The sequence below is a fragment of the Macaca mulatta genome, chromosome 2 (assembly GCF_049350105.2).
Source record: "Macaca mulatta isolate MMU2019108-1 chromosome 2, T2T-MMU8v2.0, whole genome shotgun sequence".
Classification (NCBI taxonomy): Eukaryota; Metazoa; Chordata; class Mammalia; order Primates; family Cercopithecidae; genus Macaca; species Macaca mulatta.
The window spans coordinates 154,423,568-154,444,797 of NC_133407.1; the positions used below are offsets into that span (position 1 = coordinate 154,423,568).

General features: G+C 49.5%; 1 protein-coding gene across 40 annotated transcripts in view; it reads right to left on the reverse strand.

Annotated features, from left to right (window-relative positions):
* IFT122 (intraflagellar transport 122) overlaps window positions 1-21,230 on the reverse strand; it is a 97,009-nt gene that overhangs the window by 11,805 nt on the left and 63,974 nt on the right. For 32 of the 40 annotated variants that reach the window (XR_013414225.1, XR_013414224.1, XR_013414223.1 and 29 more), the window contains 7 exons: window positions 19,146-19,286; window positions 15,080-15,133; window positions 11,849-12,010; window positions 7,420-7,586; window positions 4,597-4,768; window positions 3,043-3,145; window positions 910-1,050 (listed from right to left, as the gene is read on the reverse strand). Coding sequence is in view for 35 of the 40 variants with exons in the window: in XM_077993573.1 (XP_077849699.1) it covers window positions 910-1,050; window positions 3,043-3,145; window positions 4,597-4,768; window positions 7,420-7,586; window positions 11,849-12,010; window positions 15,080-15,133; window positions 19,146-19,286 (940 nt within the window). In the remaining 5 variants the exon portion in view is untranslated. The remainder of the gene's footprint in view (window positions 1-909; window positions 1,051-3,042; window positions 3,146-4,596; window positions 4,769-7,419; window positions 7,587-11,848; window positions 12,011-15,079; window positions 15,134-19,145; window positions 19,287-21,230) is intronic. The other 8 variants (XM_077993561.1, XM_077993560.1, XM_077993553.1 and 5 more) reach the window with 2 other exon arrangements.

Genomic DNA, 21,230 nt, shown 5'->3' on the forward strand with positions numbered 1-21,230 from the left:
GAAATCTTAGGTGGGCAGGGCATAAGGCCAGGGAGTTTGAAGATATTTTTTTCCAGATATCTCACTGCACCCTCCCAGGTTATTCCCCTCAGGGAGCGACAGCTGCAGCAAGACCCCAGATGTGTCAGAAAAGCCTGCTGGGACAAGGGCAGGCAGACACCAACTGTATTCATGCTTATCTTATGCCTCTTCCCTCTGCTGCTCCTATCAGAAGCATAAGGCACTGGCCAGAACACAAAAATGTGACCTTACACCTGGGCCTGACAATTTTCAAACTGTAAGCATGACTCTGTGAGGCTCCCAGCAACCAAAGGGACCAGGACAAGGGACTCCCACAGGACAGATGGGCATGCAGAGCTCAGGAAGGATTGTGACTTGTTACAAGTCACCTGCAGCCTCCATTCCAGTGTTTTTCCCACCCCTGCATGTGGCCTTTTCCAGTGGAAAAGAACATCTTTCTCTTCCACTTCCAGGGCTCCTTCAGTACATCTTGGGAAGTCTTGTGAAAGAAAGCAATATTGAAACTGTTTTTCTGGCTGGGATGAGTAAGAATCTGGAGTGCGTTATTGTAAAGTCATCTCTTGTTCATCTTCTCATTTAATTAAAAAAATTTAAAACCCAGTGCTCACCCAGGTCCAGCTATGGGCTCCCAGGTAGCAGGGGAGAGATATGCTCTGAATTAGCAATGCAGGGCTGGACCTGCCAACCGTAACCCCAGGACGGTCCTCATACCATTCTGATGGGCAAACTGGAAAAAGATGACACACCAGATTACGCCACTGCAAGGCAGGCTTATGGACAATACACCCAATAAACAAGCCCAGAGCTTTAATTAAAATGTCCCAGCTCTTCTGATGTTTATCAGAAGTGGGGCTTGGGAAAACAGTGGTCTGGCTGATGTTTACGCACCTTGAGCTATATCGAGGCATTGCATGGACAGCATCCAGTAATAATAGGCAGCATCATTAAACCTGCTCTCTGCCACGGCATTGTTTGTGAGTTGCTCCAGCACCTGGACCGCTTCTCTCTGTCGCCCGGCCTTGTGGAATGCTGTAGGAGCGGTGGAGGGAGGAAAAAAGCACATGCAATTTAGGAAGTCACTCAGGAGGCAGGATGGAGCTCTGTGGGGCTCGCACAGGGCTGTTTTGGAAGTAGGACACTCATTGGAGCATCTGCAGTGCTTCGTTGCTGGGATGGAGCTTCTCTAAATAACCGAGGCTACATCCTGGAAAAAGTACAGTGAGACAAATTCCTTTTTGGCTGGGAAAAGGCGACTGACTTTGAAAAGCATGGCAGAAAGGAAAAACTGGAGGGGCCAAATTCCAGGGCAAAGTCTAAGAGTGAAACTTGCTCATCTTCAGTGAGGTTCTGCCCCCTGCTCATTCCAGGGCAAAGTTTTGTGACTCCTAAGGTGATACAAACAGGACCTGCCACTTTACTGCACTTGGAGGTTTGCAAAATGCTTTTGTTGCTAATCACCTCACTGGATCCTCACCACAGACTTATGAAGAAGGAAAATTATCCCCCTTTTTATGAGCAATGAAATGGACTTTGCAAGATGGAGGTAAAGCGTCACACCCAAGGTCCCAGAACCAAGCCCAACTCTTCAGTTTGTCTTCAAATGACTGCTTTTCAGTGACCACTTTGAAGGATCTACCTCAGTTCTCACAACCATTTGTGAAAACAAGCAAAAAAACTCTCAATCATTCCTACACTGTTTAACAGATATTTTCTGAGTACCTACTACGTGGCCAGCCCCTTGAGATGTTGGTGGCTGATAGTGAAGCACTTGTAGCCATGACACTTGCCATATGTGGGCATTCAAATGATCCTAATCCTCTGCCTTCAGAGAAGGAGAAGGTCTGGCCTTTGTTCCATTCTCATATACAATCTCTTGTCTGAGTACCAAGTTACTATGGTGATGGATTCTTGGAAGGGCAGACACAGACAGATGGATAGGTTGATGTGTTTTGCCCAAACATGCAGATACTTCAGCAACTGGATGCTCTGGAAATGCTGAAGCAGCAGAGAATGCGCTATCCTTCAATGAGGGCTTTCGGTTGAGAGCTCCAACAGGGAGACATTTGTTCTGCAATGTGTCCAGAGGTGGCAACGGTTACCATATAGAAGTGTAAATCAGATGCTATGGAACATGAAACACCCAACTTCAATTAGAAGGCTAAATAGGCAGCAAAACAGAAAAATCAGGTTCCCCAGTCAGAGAGGTACTGGTCCAATTCTGGCTCTCCTGCTGACTAGATTTGTGACTTGGCATGGCACATTTAGCCTCTTCATCCTTGCACAGCTGTTGGCAATATTCAAGGTTACATAGGTTAAGTGCTCAGCCAGGGCCTGACACAGAGAGGGAAGTCAACTTAAAAAAAATATGATTAATAACATCAGCGAAAGTTCTATACTTGCTTTGGCTCCAACTTCAGATGCCGTTGTATGTTTTGTGCAGCCCATTTTACCAACAGAAATCTTGAGGAGCAGAAGTCACCCATTTATCTGAGCCAGAAATAGAAGCTGAGTTTCTATTCTCAGTAGAGGTGAGACCATGCCTCACACTGTGTGGCAGTCCTCCCTTATTGTCCTCATGGCACCCTGGCTCACATTACCTCCCTGCCACTTCCTAGCTATGAAACTTCAGGCAAATTTCTTCACCTCTTTACCCTTCAGTTTTCTCATCTGCAAAATGGGAATCATAATGATGGTAGCTATACCATAGGGCTGTTGTGAGGATTAAATGAGAAGATACACTGCAGTGCACAGCACTTTGCTCAGTAACCACAGAGGCTTGGAGAGGAGGCAGCACCTCTTAAGGGCCTGTAGCAAGTGAGTGTGGCCCAGGAGGGTGTGACTCCAAAGCCAATGGTCTTTCCATGCTCCATAGTCTTTCACCACCAAACAATCACATCCCCAGGATGAAGTCATCTATCTTGGGACCTACAGATGGGAAGGGCTTGGTAGCCTTCCTGAAATGTATGTCTTGGCAGTGACTTCTCCTGCTCCTTCTAGAAGGTGACAGTCTGTGTTGCCTACCTTTCTGGGCTTCCTCAAAGCGATCGTTCTCTGCTAGCCACTGAGCATACGGAACGTAGATGTCATCCTTAAACTCAGGATGCTTCTCACCCAAAGCAAAGGCCTGGGGGAAGGAGCAAATGAAGTCTTAATAAAACTGCCCCTGCAGCCCCCATGAAAACACTGCACTTGGCTGAATTCATTAGGGATGTCATATTTTGCCAGCCTGACGACTCAGAGAGGGAGAGTGCCTCCCCCAAAAACTACCCACAGAAACGCAAAAACAAATCAGCTCTTCGAAAACAAAAGGCAATTAACAGCAATATGCAAGCGACTGGATTCAGTAACAACACAGTCTGTTTCTGGACCACAGAAGCGGCACAGAATCGGAAACATTTTATTTTGAGGGTTTGCGTGGGCTCCTGTAGTGCTGCAAACAGATTTCTTTTAATTGCAGGCGATACCTAAGGAAACAGAATTGACATTATCATCATTACCACTTCTTATCAGTTGTCAAAGATGACTGTGGGCCTTGAGCTGTATGGACCCACTGACTACTTCTCACCTAAGCCCCAGAATCACCTGTCAGGCCAGGAGAACTGGACATGAGCCATGGGGAGAAAGTCTGCCTGATGCACAGCGAGGTCTGAGTCATTCTAAGATGCTCTAATCTACGCTGCTTGAGAAATCTAATAAATTTCTCTTGAGAAGCCACCATTGCCTCTGTCCCTAGCCCCACCTTTTCTCATGAGTGACCTCAACACCTCACCAAATGGAGCCATCCAGAGAGCAGACAACAGTCAGATGGCTCCTCTCAGTGAAGGCTTTGCTTTCACTCTAAAATGGACCATGACGGGTGGGTGGGTGAGTCGGGGGAGGATCTTGGCACAGCTCCTAATCCTCTCGGGGATGGATTTCTCTGAAGGGCACAGGGAGCCGGTGAGCTGGAGGGTGGGGGTTGGCCACAGAAGGGGCAGCATTAGCTGCTTCTGCCAGCCATGGCCACTTTTCTCACTGGCCTGGCTAATTCTTTACAGCCCCCAACACCAGAGAGAGAAGCAGTGGTTGTGGGGTGGGGGCAGAGAAGGGAGGGAAAAAACTGGCCCCTGAAATGACTCTCGCAGTCTGGATCTGGAAAGCACAGATGGTGCTTTCTGCCAAAATGTTGCCCAGCAGGTTTTAAATGTCACGCAGGTGCATCTTCACATCAGCCACGTGTCTGAGCCTGTGGTGCTGGTCAGAGGCAGCTCAGCCCAATGGCAGGCACTGGAGCTGTTGTGTTCACACTCACATCCCCGGTGCCTGTCACCACCCTGGCACAGAGCTGGCTGTCAGTAACGATTTTCTCAATGACTGAATGAACGGACAAGTGGAAAGGCGCTCCACTTCGAGGTTAAGTTGCTCAGAGAATTCGAGGTTCAGAGAATTCGAGGTTAAGTTGCCTGACTGCCAGCCCAATGTTCCTTTCATCACGAGGGCAACTTCTCTCCATTTGAACCCCAAAGGGCCCCTGTACCCACCCGTGTCCCAGGGCTCAGGTGGGGCCCCAGCCCACGAGGCCTGCTTTCCCCTCACCTCATCCCAGCGCTGGGTCTCCACGTGCAGCTGCACCAGGGACTTGAGGTCACCCATCTTCAGGTAGGTCTCGGCAGCATAGCCAGGGCTGTCCAGCTTCTTGAGGTAGGTAGCACACAGCAGCAGCGGCTCGCGCTCAGCCTTGTCCAGCTTGCGGGCGATGTCGATCAACCTGGAGAGGAAAGGGGCAGGTAGGAGGGGGGGCTCTGGGTCTTGTCAAGGGCAGGCCGTATGTCCATTCACCCTGCAGTCCCCAATGTTGATACCGTGCCATGGCCCCTGCGAGCTGCTCAGTGGTTAGTTATTAAATGCATGAATACACACTCCAGAAACATCACCAGGGACCGGGAGAGGTGGCCTTTACAGGATCCCATCAGCCACCTCGTGTATCTTTCTCAGAAGTCACTGAGCTATCCAGCAGGGCATAGAAACAATTATCTCCTAATCCCCTACCAGTACCCAGATAATGCCATGAGCTTTCCCATGCATGAAATCAGAATCTTCACCACCCTAAGAGGTGGGCACTATTATTTCCATCTCTCAGATGAGAATAAAGTCTGGGGGGAAGGTGAAGCACCCAGCCCAAGACTCAGCAGCCAGGAAGTAGCCCAGTGCTCTTTCCACCACAGGTGCAGGAATTCTCACAGAAAAGTGGAGGCCAAGGCATAAGAATACCTCATTGACTGCCCTCTAAAGGAAGAGGTGAGTATGGGGTCTGCTCGGAGCTCTGGACAAAGGCCTGCAGGAAGTCTTCCCTGTCCTCCTGGCCAAGGAGCTGACCAAAGGGAGGAGCCGCAGGGACCCACTGGCTCACCACTGCTTCCCCGTGGTGAGCGGCCCTCCCATTGCTCATGGGGACATGACGCCTGGATAGAATGTGCTTGTTCTCTCTGGTCAGGCTGGAATTTGGAGTCAAACTAACTCTCCCAGGAGAAAGGGTTCTACCCAGGCTAGTCTTGGTGAGAAAGGAAAGAGAAGCAGCTGTAACGAATCCCTGTCTCAGAGACAGGCAAGGCACGGAGGCCTGTCAGTCTACACTTAGAATAATAATGGCATCTAAAAATAACACTGCTCAGCAGAAAAAGGACACATTTTTAGGGAAAGGTGGCATAGAAAGACCTTAAAGCCTTAGAAACCTTCCCACCCATCACACCCAATGTCCCTAGAGGAAAGGCACCTTTTATAGCCGCATCTGGAAAGCGAACAGAACATGCTTAATGTGTTTCTTGAATTACTCAAGTACCCTCAGAGTAACCTGACACATAGCACTTACAAATGAAAGTGACATGAAAAGCCAGACGAGAGAACAGGGGACCCTAAATCTGCCTGGCCCTCTTCTATATGAACCCCTTCACTTAAAGAAAAATGTGGGGAACAAAATCTGTGCCTCTGTCTTAAAAAAATTACTATTGGACAAGAAAATGGGGTGGTAGGACATCCACCAAGGTCCCTTTGTAAGGGGCCAACACACCAATTATTAATATATGGCAGCACTCAAGGAAATAATTTAATCATTAACCAGCCTCCTCCGTATCCCCAAATCCTGGCTGGGCCACTGCTACCTGTAGACCACAGTGTTGTTTCCTGAAGAATCAACAGCCTTTAGGAACCAGCCTAAGCCACCCTCAGGAGCTTGTCCCATCATGTCCTCTGCCTGCCACAGCAGCACGTGCATGTGTGTGTGCACGTGTGTGAGCCTGAAGCTCACTGACTGGAAAGACAAAGCCTTCCCCCTGAAGGTCTAGTGCACTGAGTCCCAAGGCTGAATCCATCCTGTCTCAGTGCTGCCCCACCCCAACCTCCTCCTCTCCCTGTTGTCCACCTTGACGAATGGTGTAACCCACCAGCAGCCACAGAGCAAAGCTAGCCTGACACTCACCCCTGCCCCACCACCCTGGGATGGGTCACTTGGTTCTAACTCTGCTACTTCTCTTTCATGCCCTCAGCTACCAAGTTCCCTCCTGCTCTACTGCACTAGCCAGTTATCTGGTCTCCATTCTACCTGCCTGCCTGAGGGGATGTCTGACTGTACAACCCTGACCGTAGGTGGTCACTCGCTATCGGCAAATCTAAGCACCTCCGTTTGGCATCAGGGGCCCTTCCAGTGTGGCCAGCCCACTTCCCCCAACCCACAGCCCACGTCCTTCACCCTCCCATTCCCACACGTCTTTTACTCCAACCAGAGCCGACTCGCTGTGTTCCTGCTGTACTTCCTGCCTGCATTTCCTTTCCCCCCATCTCTATTTACCTCTGGGAATTCTTCAAGGTCCCCTCATGCAAAGAGTGTCTCCTAAGAGAAGACATCCATGGTTCCTCCCATAAGAATTCTTCCCTGGAACTTGTTTTGTTTTTGTTCCTACCATTACACATGTAGTCGGAATTGACATCGGCCAGATTAGAGGCTAAAGCTCAGCTCTACAACTTTCCAGCTATCTGGACTTTGGGAATAACTTGTCCCTTTAGCTTCTGTTTCATCATCTGCAAAGTGGGTGAGGAGACACCAGCCCTGATGGCATGGGTGGAAAACCTAATGCCTGGAAGATTAGCACAGTGTCTGGGTTGTAGTGAGCATTCAGCAAATGGCAGCTGTGATGTCCTGGTGTCTCCTCTTCCCTGGTCCCCACCATCCCTTCCCCTAGTGACTCCACAAGCTCCTGGAAGGCAGCTACTGCCTTGTGCAATCTCTGTGTCTCCTGAAGAAGCTAGCCACTATCATATTAGCTTTAGATAATTAGAGAAGCACTATTTGTTCCCTTGACAGTCAAGAGGTGACATGTGATGACATGCTGCCAAATGCTTCTCGGGGCAGGGACCAAAACCTACATGTCAACCCAGCCATGGTCACCACAGATCTCGATGGCCTTGACGTGCTCTCCTGCTGAGATGTACATCTCCACGGCGGCTTTGGGCTCCTTGATATTTCTGGCCCAGTCAGCCTGTTTGGTGATTAGCATCTTTGTTTCTTTGGGGTCTCCAGATCCAAGGAAATCCTGAGGAAGCACAACAAACAAAAACACTCTGGATCAGAACTTCCTGTGCCAGCGTTACATCAGGCTTTTCTAGCAGCAAGGGCAGGCTCCACATGGCTGAAGCAGGCAACCAGGAGGCAGGCAGGGCCCGTCCCTGAGGGGCTGAGTAGGGGGAGTCCCAGGTCTCGGGAAGAGTGATCTCAGGCTGCCCTGCAGGTGTTCCTGGGGGATCCTGGGACAGCGTCAAGGACACTGGCCCCCAGTGCTTCCTTCCCATCTCACAAATGGGCATTTGTTCATCGGCTAAACAACACTTTCTAGACTATTTGGGGCCCTGCACATGAAGTCTGCAGGCTCGGGGGTTCATGATCAGGCTGTCTCTCTCTCACATAGTTTGGTAAATACATGATTATTCCTAAACAGCAATGAGACAACCTGGTGCACAATTCCAAATATCGAGACCTGTCATCTTTATTCAGATCGTATGGGTGACACCACATGCTTCAGAGTGGGCTGAGCATGGGTTCCCCTAAACTTACACAAACAAAATGACTTACAGTTTGCCGGCCCTCCATGCCCTCTCTGAATCACCAGCAAACACTCTGTGCCCCGAACTAGGGAATCATTGCATGGTCTTTGCCCCAGTTACTTGCCTGGGACAGATAATAAGCAAACCTCTCTCTGGTTAGCTGCTTCTCAGCTGAATGGTTAGGGATCCTGTCCTGAGGTCAGGTCTGCAGCGGTGAGGACCTGATCCGACAGTGGGACAGCAGGAGACCATGGGGGGATCTGAGGCAGGGAAGGTGCTCAGGAGAGGACCTGAGAAGGAAGAGACGACTGTGGTCCTGGAGGCTCAGGGGTCAGGCCTAGAGCCTGTGTTCCTTTGGCCTCAGCAGCGGCCCTCTGAAGCGGTATGCCCAGCTTCTCTGGGCTGGCCATAGAATGTGTGAAAAACAGCCTCAGAACATCACCTCTTTTCACGGTAGTTACCCAAAATACACATGTGGGAGTTTGCCAGAGTCGAGGCAGCTTTTAAAGGTGGAGCTTTTCAAAAAGGGAAACTGGGAGCCCTTAGAGCCCAGGTCTATGTTACTGGTAAGAAGTGGTTTGTCTTAGGAATAATGTACCCTGCAGAGAGTGCTTTGTGTCAGCCTCACTGAGAACAAAAAAAGCACTCCTTTCCCCATGATTAACGCTCATGTGTCAGGAAAGTGCAGTCAATGTATGCTAAAAATCCACTTGAACAATTAGCTCGCTTTTTTTCATTTGCTTTCAGGGTAATTGTGCTTTCAGGGTATTAGGTCGGCCTAATATATGATACATTTTAAGAAGGGGAGGAAAGAGCATTGTATACCCTGATGCTGGGATCCAATAGAAGACAGACCTCCTGGCTGGCCTTTGGTTTTCCCAGGAGCTGACAAAGGGAAGGGGCTTGGAAAGCAGCCACTGTCCCCGCCTAGTTTGGGCCTTTACAGACACACCTCTCCTTTTGGCAGCTGCTATGGCGCGGATTCTGTACGCTAGCACGAAGCTGGAAACCCTGCCTACCTGGCTGGTGAAATGAGGGTGGCAGCTGGGGGAAACAGGCATCTTCAAAGGGACTTCAGTGAGTGCTCAGGGGACTAGGGGTGACTGCAGCAAGGGTGAGAGGCTGAGAGGAAGCCATAAGCCTAGGCCAGCTGGCCACTCAGGGAGCTGTGACTTCACTGAAGCTGGGTCTAAAAGCTTCCTTCAAGGCTCAGCAAACTGGGAATTCAAAGGCTTTTTGCTTTCCTGAAGCTAAGTTACACGTTATCTGGGGCCATGGCAAAGACTTGGCCCTGAAGTGGACAGAAAGAGGCTGTGCTGAGTGATGAATGAGACTAAACAGTGTTCTCATGCTTGGTGATTTTGATAAGAACATACTACATAAGAGTTAAGAGCATTATAATTCCCTTTATCACCATATAAACATGTCACTTATCCAGAAAGCATACAATTTATTTGTACGTGGGAATGTAATTTAAAAATTTTCTGAAAACCAGATTGAATCTTGGGAAGCAATTTTCAAGTAAACAAAAACATGCCATGTTAATCAGTACTAGATCTCCCCCACCCCCCACATAATGTGTATGTACACATTTCTCAAATTCAGACTACCAAGTGGGGGCAGGGCGGATTGAAATGGAACCAACTTCCTTGGAATAGTGATCAAAAACTAAAACCAAAAACAAGTCCCAGAGTATTTACCTTCATAGAGAGACGGAGCAGATGGAGTGTGTAAATGGGCTGCAGTTCTGGTGGGAGGCTGTGGGCACATGAAGTCCACCAGAGTGTAAGGAGGGGCCTCAGAGCAGGGGCAGGAGTGAGGCCAGCCAGGGAGAGAGGTGTGAAGATCCACTCTGTGGTCACGTGTGGCCCTCTCATCTTCCTAATCTTTCTACAGCTTGGCATTTCTAACGGGCTTTCCTATACATTATTCTGTGCAAATCTCAAGACTAAACTGAGCTGTGGCTATTACCATCTGAGAAGGGAAGGGAGGCTTGGCAAACTGAAGAGCCTTTCCCTAGGTCATCCCACAGAAAGAACCCGCACTCGCACCAGCTCTGGGGCACCAAGGCCAGGCATTTTCTTATTTATTTATTTTTGACATGGGTCTTGCTCTGTTACGCAGGCTGGAGTGCAGTGGTGTGATCTTGGCTCACTGCAACTTCTACCTCTGGAGCTCAAACAATCTTTCCACCTTAGCCTCCCAGTAGCTGGGACTGCAGGCACTGGCTAATTTTTTGCACTTTTGGTAGAGACAGGGTTTCACCATTTTGCCCAGGCTGGTCTTGACCTCCTGAGCTCAAGCAATCCACCCACTTCAGCCTCCCAAAGTGCTAGTATTACAGGCTTGAGCCACCACGCCCAGTCTGACCAGGCATTTTCTACTGCAGCACAGCTGCCTCCTTGAGGAGGCTTCAGGGGTTCCTAAGCCTAAATTCTACCTCTAGGGTCTTGATCCCTGAAGGGTTCATCCTGAGTTAAAATTTTGTTATCCCCAGAAGCAGAGATGCACTGACTCTGGTGATCTCAGTATGAATGTGTTATGAAATCTTCTAGGTGTCTGTGGTGGGGCCTGGGGGAGGGTAGAGAAGGTGACGAGGAAAAGGCAGAGGGAGCCTGTACACTCTGGGTCTCAGGTACGGAGTGAATAAATCACTAAGGTGAAAAGACAGGCTGGGGCCCAGAAGCTCATCCACGTACTGATGAAAAGGTCCTGGGCAACATCACAGGCCACCAAAAACACCTTCAGCCCCAGGGTCGAACAGGTGGTGGAACAGCACAGCCATCTTCAGGAATATAAAAGCAGAAAAATGTGGGGAAGATTTTCCATCTTGAACTTGTGAGCTGGAGAATTACCATTAGTAGCCCACTAATAGGTTGTGGCTGATGAGTCACTTCATAACACACTGAGAGCCACTTTTGACACTCCCGGAAAAGGCAGGTTAACAAAGCCCCTCTGTAGAAGGAAGACTGTAGTTGCTCAATGCACCCAAGCCTCTTTGAACTTTGCTTAGACTGAACTGCCAATGTCTTGGCTGGTCTGGGCTCCTTAGTGCAACTCCTTCCCACAGAAGCCATCAAGAGCCAGGTCGAGGAAGCTCCTCTCCTATACCTGCCTTAAAAGGCCCAGCTCTGCTGGGGACTAAGGTTCATAAGGGCCATCCCAATGCAAAAGAGAATCTCTGTTATCACCCACTGCAACCACATGGTAGCCACTCTGCAGCCGGTAGGTGTGAGGCATGCTGCGCTAACACAGGAGGGCGGAGGCTCTGCCTGACTTCCCAGAGGCCTAGTGAGAAGCCCAGGACAATCAGCAGGTGCTATGGGAAACTTGGCTGGCAGGCACCACATTATCCTGTATGACTGGCAGGACCGGCTCCCGCCTGAAGACACCGATTCTTGGCAGCTCCTGATAAGGATTGAGAGGATTTGTGGGAGACAGCCCTGAAGCACTGAGCCCTCAAATCAATGAAGGGATTGTGCTGGCGCAGACCCACAGCCATCCAGCTCTGGCGCTGATGAAGGTCTGAACTGCCATAGTCTGCCCCATTGGTGTCAGCGTTAAATGTCAGTTTTAGGTGAGTTTCAACCCGTGGCTGTAGATGGGTCATTTGTTTACCAGTTTCCACACATCCTTTCTGAGACCATTGCTAGTTTTTGTCTACACCACTCTTGGGGAAAATAACTTGGACACCGCAGGTGAGAATACCAGTGGGCTCCAAGCTGGAGCTTGGGCCTGGGACAGGGTGGGTTACCTTGGCATACTCAAACATGCAGAGGTCAGTATACATTTCAAGCGCGAGGTTCTCGTGCCCGCTCCTCTTGTACAGTTTGGCGGCCTCATGGAACTTCCCCTGGTAGGAAAACACATCTGCCAGAAACAGGTCATTGTTGGTCTCTCCCCGCTTCTTCCTCTCCTGGAAAAATTAGAAGCACAGGAAATGGCCTCTGCAGCCATGGGCAGGAAGCAGCCTTTACAAAGGTTAGATGTGGCTATTTCAAGTGAGGCCCCTGGACCTTCCTACTGGAATCTGGGCTTGGCTCCTGGCTGTTGTCTCTCTCCCCCAGGTTCCCGCTGGGAACACTTGACAACAAAAGCAGGTTTTTACCAGACAAGCAAAGATCAAAAAAAGATGCAAACCTTTGTTTGTTTAATGGAAATTCCTCAGGGTTGCTTTCCTGTGTATTCCAAGGCTATGACAGAATAGTTTGAATAGTGTGTGCTCTGACTCATCCATGACCCCTAAGCTCCAGAGATCTCCCAAATCTGCAAGCCCTGTTTGGCAGAGTTGTGGCTCATGGGGATGACAGAGCAGGAGAATGTTTAGGGTTTCTGCCCAAGAGGGAGACCAATAAAATAGGATGACAAGTCTCACTATGTCCCTACTTTTAAAGAGAAAGTAAGAAATCCCGCATGCTGAACATCCACTAGGTTCTGGGTATATACTTATACACACATGGCCCCTTTATTCCTCTCAGTGACCCTCAGGGTAGGTCTCACTACCCAAGTATTAGAGTGAAGGATGCTGAGACTCAAGAAGAGGAACAGGTCAGGGTCAGACAGAGCTGGAATTTGGATGCAGTTCTGTCTGACTCCAGATATTCCTTGTATCACGTAACACTGTCTTCTGAAGCAAGTGATGTCCCCAACAACACACACACACACACACACACACACACACACACACACACACACACACTTAGCACAGCTGAGGATAAAGCTTCTTCCTTCTGTGTCAGGGAACATTCACTTGTCTACAGCTCAAGTATTTGTAAACACTCAGTAGCACTCAAACCCTGAGCCCTAGCAGTTTCCTTTTGCTTGTTTTCTAGCAAGAGTAGCATACAGAGGATGATGAGACATTGAATCAAACTCTTAGACAAGCTGGTGAAAGTTTTAACAGCTGGAGGCAACGTGCTTCCACACTGACAGAAATCATCATTCTAAAAACCTGCGCACAGCTCAGGCTCATCAAACAGACTAACTCCTAATAGTTGGAAAGGAATTAAAATCTTGCAGTGAGATAAAAGATTGATTTTGGCTGGACATGGTGGCTCACACCTGTGATCCCTACATTTTGGGAGGCCAAAGGAGGAGGATCACTTGAGCCCAGGAGTTGTAGGCCAGCCTGGTCAATATAGCCAGACCCTATCTCTGCAAAAAAAAAAAAAAAAAAAAAAAAAAGGTTTTACTAGACATGAAATTCAGGCCATATCCATTCTAGGCCCCAGGACATCACCATGACCAATAATAACGATCTATGGCACTCAGCAGGTGCATGTCAACATGGGTAGGTTCTTCCCCGCCGTCAGCAGGACAAGAACATCTCCCCTATCCAAAAGGCACCCACTGAGGATCCGCAGTTCTCTGGAATTATGCTGAGCACCGAGATGTGTGCAACCAAGTCTGCGGGCAGTCAACATAGAACACACTCAAAGGCACTTTACTTTTTTTCAGGAGACAATCTTAGTTTACTTTAAAGCACTTCCCAGCTCATAGCACATGAGGAGAGGACTATATTTTGATCCCAGTAAAATGTGACAAATAATAGTTGGACCCCACAGCAATCAGTTACTTTTGTGGAGAGGAAAATTATGCTCCTTGACTTCCGGTGAAGACCCCCAGATCCAGGCCAGTGGATTTTGTAAATCCACTGACAGTGAGAGTCAGCAGCACTGGGCATTTTGGGCAATAGCTCCGAACAAGCCCTTTACCATGTGGTAGGTAAACCCCAGAACATACAGATGCCCTTTACGACACGCGGGTAGGGAGGGTATGTGGCCAAGAGAGCATGAGCTTAGGAAATAGACTGGGCTTGAATTCCACCAAGTTTTTGGCTATGGACCTGTGGGGACGTGGCATTGTCTCACTGAGCCTTAATTTTCTCCCACATGGAATAGGGAGAGCAACAATACCTGCCTCATTCAGTTGATGTGAGGATCTAGAAGAGCACTCACATAAATCACACATAGGGCACAGAGCAGCTTATGTTATGAGGTTTAGCAGGCTGTGAGCTCCTGTCGGCCTCTCTCTTCCTCAGCTCTGTGCCCACTGAACTCGGCACAAGGGTTGGCCCACGACAGGTGTTTATTACATGGAAATGAATGAGAGGGACAAGACATTTGCTGATTTCCTCACTGTTTCCAACTGGGAATTCAAATGTGTCTCACATTCCCATACCCTCACAATAAATCTGTTCAGGAGAAAAAATGTATATGCCTTTTAACAGACAGCCAGACAGCACTGAGATACACAGAAATTAAGAATAGTGTCTAAGGGCCGGGCCTGGTAGCTCAAGTCTGTAATGCCAGCACTTTGGAAGGCTAAGGTGGGCTAATAGCTTGAGCCCAAGAATTTGAAACCAGCCTGGGCAACATGGGAAAACTCTGCTCTACAAAATATACAAAAAAATTAATCAGGCAGAGTGGCACATGCATGTGGTCCCAGCTACTTGGGAGGCTAGGTAGGAAGATCGTTTCAGCCTGGTAGGTCAATGCTGCAGTAAGCCGTGATCGTGCCACTGCACTCGAGCCTGGGGAACAGAGTGAGACTTTGTTTCAGAAAAAAAAAAAAAAAAAAAGGCATAGTGTTGACCACCACCCAGCAAATGGCGTACCTACAACCAGCTTCCTTAGCACACTGCAGGCCTATTGGGTTTGGATGACAAGGTCAATATTCTCAGCCAGAAACAGTAGGGCTGGGGGTTACTCCAGAACTCTGGGGCGTTCAATTCAGACCACGGGCCATGCTCCCCACGGAGATTGGGAGAGCTTCACCCAGCTATCACACGATAGCTCACACTGCCTGCCGCTGTCTCCCCATGTGGCCACTCTGCCCCCAGAGCAAGGCTGTGGCCCAGATGCCCAGACGCCAGTGAGCTCTGCTCCCATGTCCTCAAGGCTCTTGCCTGCCAGAAGGGCTGCCCCTAAAACAGGAACCCCAAGTATGCCTTCTTGAGAAGGAAGAAGAATGTTTCATCTTTTACCTCAATGCTGCTGATGAGCTCTAAATATCGGAGGTCTTGTACTCTGATGAAGGCCTGTGGGGAAGAAATAAAGAATAAAATAAGCTGTCTTCTTGGCTTCCAAAGTGGGTGACTGGCTGGGGGTGGGAAGTCAAGCTCTATCTAGACAGTGAGCCAGTAAGGAGAGGAAGGGAGCAAGCATGGATTAATCGTCGTGTGTGCAGGAGGTTATACCACTCAGTGAGGTATGGTTTTATCCGTGGGATTGGACATGTAAAGAACAGCAAAGACGTTCCAGTTGCCAATCATTTTGGGATCAGGTAAAACAAAACCGTGATGCCACAGTCTGTGGTGGTGCCTCCTTGGGAGACTCTCGACCCAAAGAAGAACAAGCCAGCCGGGCGTGGTGGCTCACGCCTGTAATCCCAGCACTTTGGGAGGCCGAGGCAGGTGGATCATGAGGTCAAGAGATCGAGACCATCCTGGCCAACATGGTGAAACCCCATTTCTACTAAAAATACAAAAAATTAGCTGGGTGTGGTGGCAGGCACCTATAGTCCCAGCTACTTGGGAGGCTGAGGCAGGAGAATCACTTGAACCCGGGAGGTGAAGGTTGCAGTGAGCTGAGATTATGCCACTGCACTCCAGCCTGGGCGACTCCATCTCAAAAAAAAAAAAAGAAGAACAAGCCGGTCTGACCCTCTGGCGGGGCAGGCAGCATCACAGCAGGAGAAGGTGAGATGCATGGACAGACGAGAGACTGCCTTGCACATCTTGGTGACATGGGTAGAATGCAGGGGACAGCTATGCCTACCCAGTGTTGCCACAGACACAGGGGACCCAGAGGCCCTGGTACTGCAGAGGGAACGGAGGAGGGGAAAGCTGAGAGGGCATAAAGACAGATTCTGGAAGAAGGTGGAGGGGTAGGGAATGAATCCCACCAAGTCCATGGAAGGCAAACTCTTATGTAAATCCTAAAATTGCAGCCCTTGCCAGAGACTTTAACTCATGGACCTCTAGAAGTTTCTGAGGAACAAGCAGACTGGTGTTGGCTAAGCCAGTTTTGCTGCTTTCAGATTCTGCCCAGGATTTGGAGGAGCATGAGCCACCAGGTCAGGCTGCTTTCAGGTGGCTTTGCTGTCACCATTTCCACCAGCTGTGCTTGCTTACATTGCCCCATTCAAAATGGGCTGACCTGTGCCTAGAGGAGGCAGCAGCTCCGGAGCCCTTTGAACCAAACATGCAGAGCAATCCTGACCACTTGCAGCCTCCACTCAGCAGCACGGCATCCTCCCTCCTGAAAAGACCTCGGGAGATGAGCGAGTCCCCGGCCTCTGGCTGCCTTGCAGGTGACCATGACGCAACTTCATCTTTTCATCCCACAGGGCCAGGCTTCCTGTCAGAGACTGGGGACCCAGGGAGAAACATGTCCCGGCCCCTGTCCCCCTCCACAATTCAGAGGCCCACATTCTAACCGGGGAGGCTGGCCAATTAAACAGATCATGACATCTAGAGCTAAGAGCTCTCCGACTATGAACCAGATCCTGGAGAACACAGATGAATGGTCTGAGCATGAGCAGGGGCGGGAGGCAGCGTTAAGTGAGGCATCAGAGTCAGAACATGGCAAATAAGTGTTTGTGGAGAGGAATTCGTAGAATAGGGCAATGTGGGCATCGCATGGGCCAAGGAACACAGGGTTAAGACTACCTGGGTCCCAAGCTGTAAGTCTTATACTCTACCCTCTAGATCTGGGTTTCCTTAAAGTGCCTTGAGAGGGCAACCCTGCAAAGCCTGGCACGGTGGCCGAGAGGGAAAGGAGCATTCGAGGTCCGAGTCCTCGCTCTGAGCCTACTTCTATGCTTCTAGGCTCCAACCATCTTCTTTGTGGAAAGGGGCCTGCTAGTGACACCCTCTCAAGGGTCTTTCTAGCTGTAGCTCAGCTGTGCTGGAGTCTAGGATTTGCCTACTAAGAAGTCTGTTTCCGAATTCCTTCAACCTGATACATTTTGCAGCATCAGGGCGCCTGGTCAGAGTCACAAGGCCCCTGAATGAGCTCAGCAGAGGGAACCCTGGGAACAGGGAGGCACCTGCAGCTCTGCTCAGGGTCTGGCGGGAGCTCAGCAGCTCTTCTCTGCCATCTAGTGGGGATGGCAGTCCATCTCTAGGAACCACCCTATCCAAACTGGTGAGCCTGAGTGCCTGGCACAGAGGAAGGAGGCGGGGGACTCGGGATTCGGATGAAATATTAACTTCTAGCCTATCTTCAATATCATGTGGCTTTTTCAAAACAGCATCTTGTATACAATAGATATATATCATATACACTTACTTTTCAACTATAATAAATTTGGCCAGGTGTGGTGGCTTATACCTGTGAATCCCACACTTTGGGAGGCTGAGGCAAGAAGACTGCTTGACCCCAGGAGTTCAAGACCCACCTGGGCAACATAGTGAGTCCCCATCTCAATATTTAAACAAATACATATATACGAATCAATAAACACTCATATAAAACCTTGTGGCTTTTTACAATCCTTTCTGTTCGAGGGATTTGTCGTCTTCCTCCCTGTTGGCATTTCTGGGTGGGGCAGTAGAGGGAAGTTCCCTCCATGGAGATGCCTCCTTCCTCCTCTGAATTCTTTTTTTTTTTTGAGACGGAGTCTTGCTCTGTTGCCCAGGCTGAAGTGCAGGGGCGCGATCTCGGCTCACTGCAAGCTCTGCCTCCCGGGTTCACGCCATTCTCCTGCCTCAGCCTCCGGAGTAGCTGCGACTACAGGCGCCCGCCACCACGTCCGGCTAATTTTTTTGTATTTTTTAGTAGAGACGGGGTTTCACCGTGTTAGCCAGGATGGTCTCGATCTCCTGACCTTGTGATCCGCATGTCTCGGCCTCCCAACGTGCTGGGATTACAGGCGTGAGCCACTGTGCCCAGCCCCTCCTCTGAATTCTTATAGCCTCCTCCATCTCCACTTTCCTACACTGAGGACATCTAAAAATATAATCTAGATCATTGTTACACAATGATCACTTCCCTTGTTTAGTAATGGCTAGCATCTGTACAACCATCCCTGATTTAAATTCCCCTTTACAACATCTCAGTTAAGCCTCATGACTGCAGCGGGCATTCTCACAACCCCCATTTCAGAACTGGAAGGACTGGGGATCTGAGGGAAGCGGCTGGCCTGAGGTCCCAGAGCCCCTTACGTGGCACAGCTGGTTCTCAGCCAGGCTTCTTAGTCCCGGTCTGGTCCAGTCTCCTCTCTCTTCATGCCTGCAAGTCTTGACCTAACCCAAGGTGGGCATCACATCCCTCTTTGCCACTCCTTCAGTATCAGCCCAGGAGTATGGACAAAATGAGCAGCTCATTAATTGGCTGTGGGGAGATAAAGAGGGAAGGGGTAGGGGAGAGGGGTTTGGAAGCCATTCCTTCCTCCGTCTCAGGTTCTAGATGGAAACACAGCTCAGGAACATACCCAGGCCTTTCCTTATGTGCAGAAAGAGGTCAGATGTTTTCAGCCATCTCTCCAGCTTTCATAGACTAGGCCAGGAAAGGACACAATGAATCAAGTCCATGAATCCCGCCATGAAGGTATGTGGGAAGTGTCTACATTGCTGTCACAATCAGAGACCTTGACCTTAGTTGGCAGATGCTAAGAAAAGCAGCATTGTGTGCAGCATCATGGCCAGTGATTACACCGATAATAAAAGCCGCCATTTACGGAATGCCTATGATGTGCCAGGCTACTACCAGGTGCTTCCCATAGATGACGGCTAGTAAGAGTGACAGCCAGAATCTGAGATGCTGCTCCTGGATCAGGCTTTACAGGAACCTTCCCATTCGATCCTCAAAGCTTTGTAAGGATGGGGCCTGTCATCACCCTACATCTATAGAGAAGCAATCTCAGAAAGGGTGTCACCTACCCAGGCCCACAGTGAGGAAGTGGCTGAGCTTAGATCTAAGCCCAGGTCAGCCTAACTCCAGAGGCTGCTGCAGTCTGTGGCCTTTCTGTGCCAGCTGGGTCCCCATCTGCCTTCTTAAGGGACCCCACAAGGACCAAACTCCAGCTTCTGCTGGCTAGATGCTTACCTTCTTTGCTGTTTCAAAATCTAAACCTTCTAGAGCTTCCATGGCCAGTTCACGCCAATCAGTGTCGGTGACACCCAAGCACGCAATCTGGTAGGCTTCCTTGAACAGTTTCCTATCCAGGTACTGGTACATGGGAGCAGACTGCAGGATTTCATCAGGGGTAAAAAAGAAGACTGTTTTCAGAGCCATGGAAAGAGCCAGATTCATACAGAGCCTGCCTCCAGATGCGTGGGACAATTACCCACGCCTGGGGAACAGCCCTGCAGCCGTCAATCAGCACCCTGCCCTGCCTGCCCAGTCCACTCTGTGTGCTCCATTCTGCGTGCTCCATTCTGCACCCCTCTCACGGCTGGGCCACTGTGCTCCACAGCACAAACTCTCTGCCCATCCTCCCCTCCTTCCCACCTGTGGGCCTGCCTCACCATAGGATGTCATCCTCGCCTGGAATGCCTTTGCCCCTCCCCACTCTCCCTCTGGAAAATACCTATTTGGCTTTCAAGGCCCTATTGAAATGTCACCTCTTCTCAAGAGTCCTCCCAAGCCCCTCAAGCCCCCACCTCAGATGAAGGAGTCTCAGCTTCCTCTGCCCTTTGTCCAGATCTCGGGTTGTGATGCAGTTACAGGCCTGTTCCCACAGCAAGGCCATGCACAGCACATGGGCAGTGGTGGGTTGTACCGGCTTCCCTCAGCAGACCCCTAGTCTATGTTTGCTGACAGAATGAGTGAGTTCCTGGGAGGAAGGGGTCTGGGATGGCCTCTTCTTCCAGGGACTGTGTCCAAGAAAGGTAAGTGATTTGCTCCAAGTTACCCTGGAAGCCTCTGGAAATAAGTCTCCTGCTCCCTGCACTGGGACCAACGCCCTCGTACAAGATGGAGTTGCCCATGAATAGTTCCTAACGACTTCTCTTTCTTAGGTTTATAAAGGGCTTTTGGCTGTCCCCATAGGCCTGTGCAGTAGGTATTATTTCTCCCTGGCTACAGCCCAGGAGACCGAGACTCAGAGAGGACAAATGACCTGTTCCAGCAAATAGCTGGCAATAGCCAGAGGTGACTGGACTCCAGGTTCTGTGCCCCTTCCTGCCACATGTATGCACATGTGTACATGTGCATATTTGTGTGCAGGCCTGAGAATGAGTCTGAGTTGGGCCAGGACGTCTTTAACAAGAAAGGCCTTGCCCTTGTTTTAGGCCAGCCAGTGTGCTTCAGAGGCCTGCATCTCTCCTGGCTAACTGGGCAGGGAAGAGAAATCAGTCAGGACCTCTGTGCTAATGGTTCCCAAATGTGGAGCTTGAAGTATTGTTTTCTCCACTTGGGGCTTTTGTCTTTGAAATTTCTGGTCCCATTTTTTAGCTTTATAATTGAAGAAAAAAAAATTTTTTTTTGAGTCTGTCTACTCTCAGAGCAAAACATGGCTGCTTCCAAGTGCTTATCTTTTCCACTATGCCATCTCTCCTCATTGACACATTAAATGTTCCCTTTAGGGGGGCAGCAGGCATAGGCTAGGGAGCAGGTGACCTAGAACCCAGGCCAGACTCAGCCACATCCTAGGGTGGTGACTTTTTGGGTAAATCCATTAACTTCTGTTTAGATGTCCTGCCCAGCTCAGGCTACTATGGGCAAAGGAGAGCTGTGCTCCAAAAATGATGAAGCACTGGGCAAAACGCAGGCATGATCATTACCTTCACTATATTTTCTCAGCACTAGCTCCTCACCATCTCCTAGGCTCTCCATTCTTGTTCTACCCCCACCTTTTCCTTTGTTTGAAAAGCTTCCCTGCTCCAGTCTTCCTTTCCAGACCTCTCAGGGTTCAGATCAAGTTTCGCCATCTCCTGGAAGCTTTCTCAAACTCCTGAAAGCTTTTCTTAAAGCACACAACGAGCTTTCCTTTCTAAAGTCCGTTAATAAGCACAGCCTGTTGCAATTTAGTTGTGTTTTGTGGTTTTTACTATTTTATGAGTCAGTAATAAGGTGAAATAATAATAGAAATTTGGCTTGACAAAACCTGAAAGATGGGTGTAATTAACCCCATTTCACAGAAAATAAAATGAGGCCCCAAAGAGTGAAATGAGTTGCTCTAGTTACAGC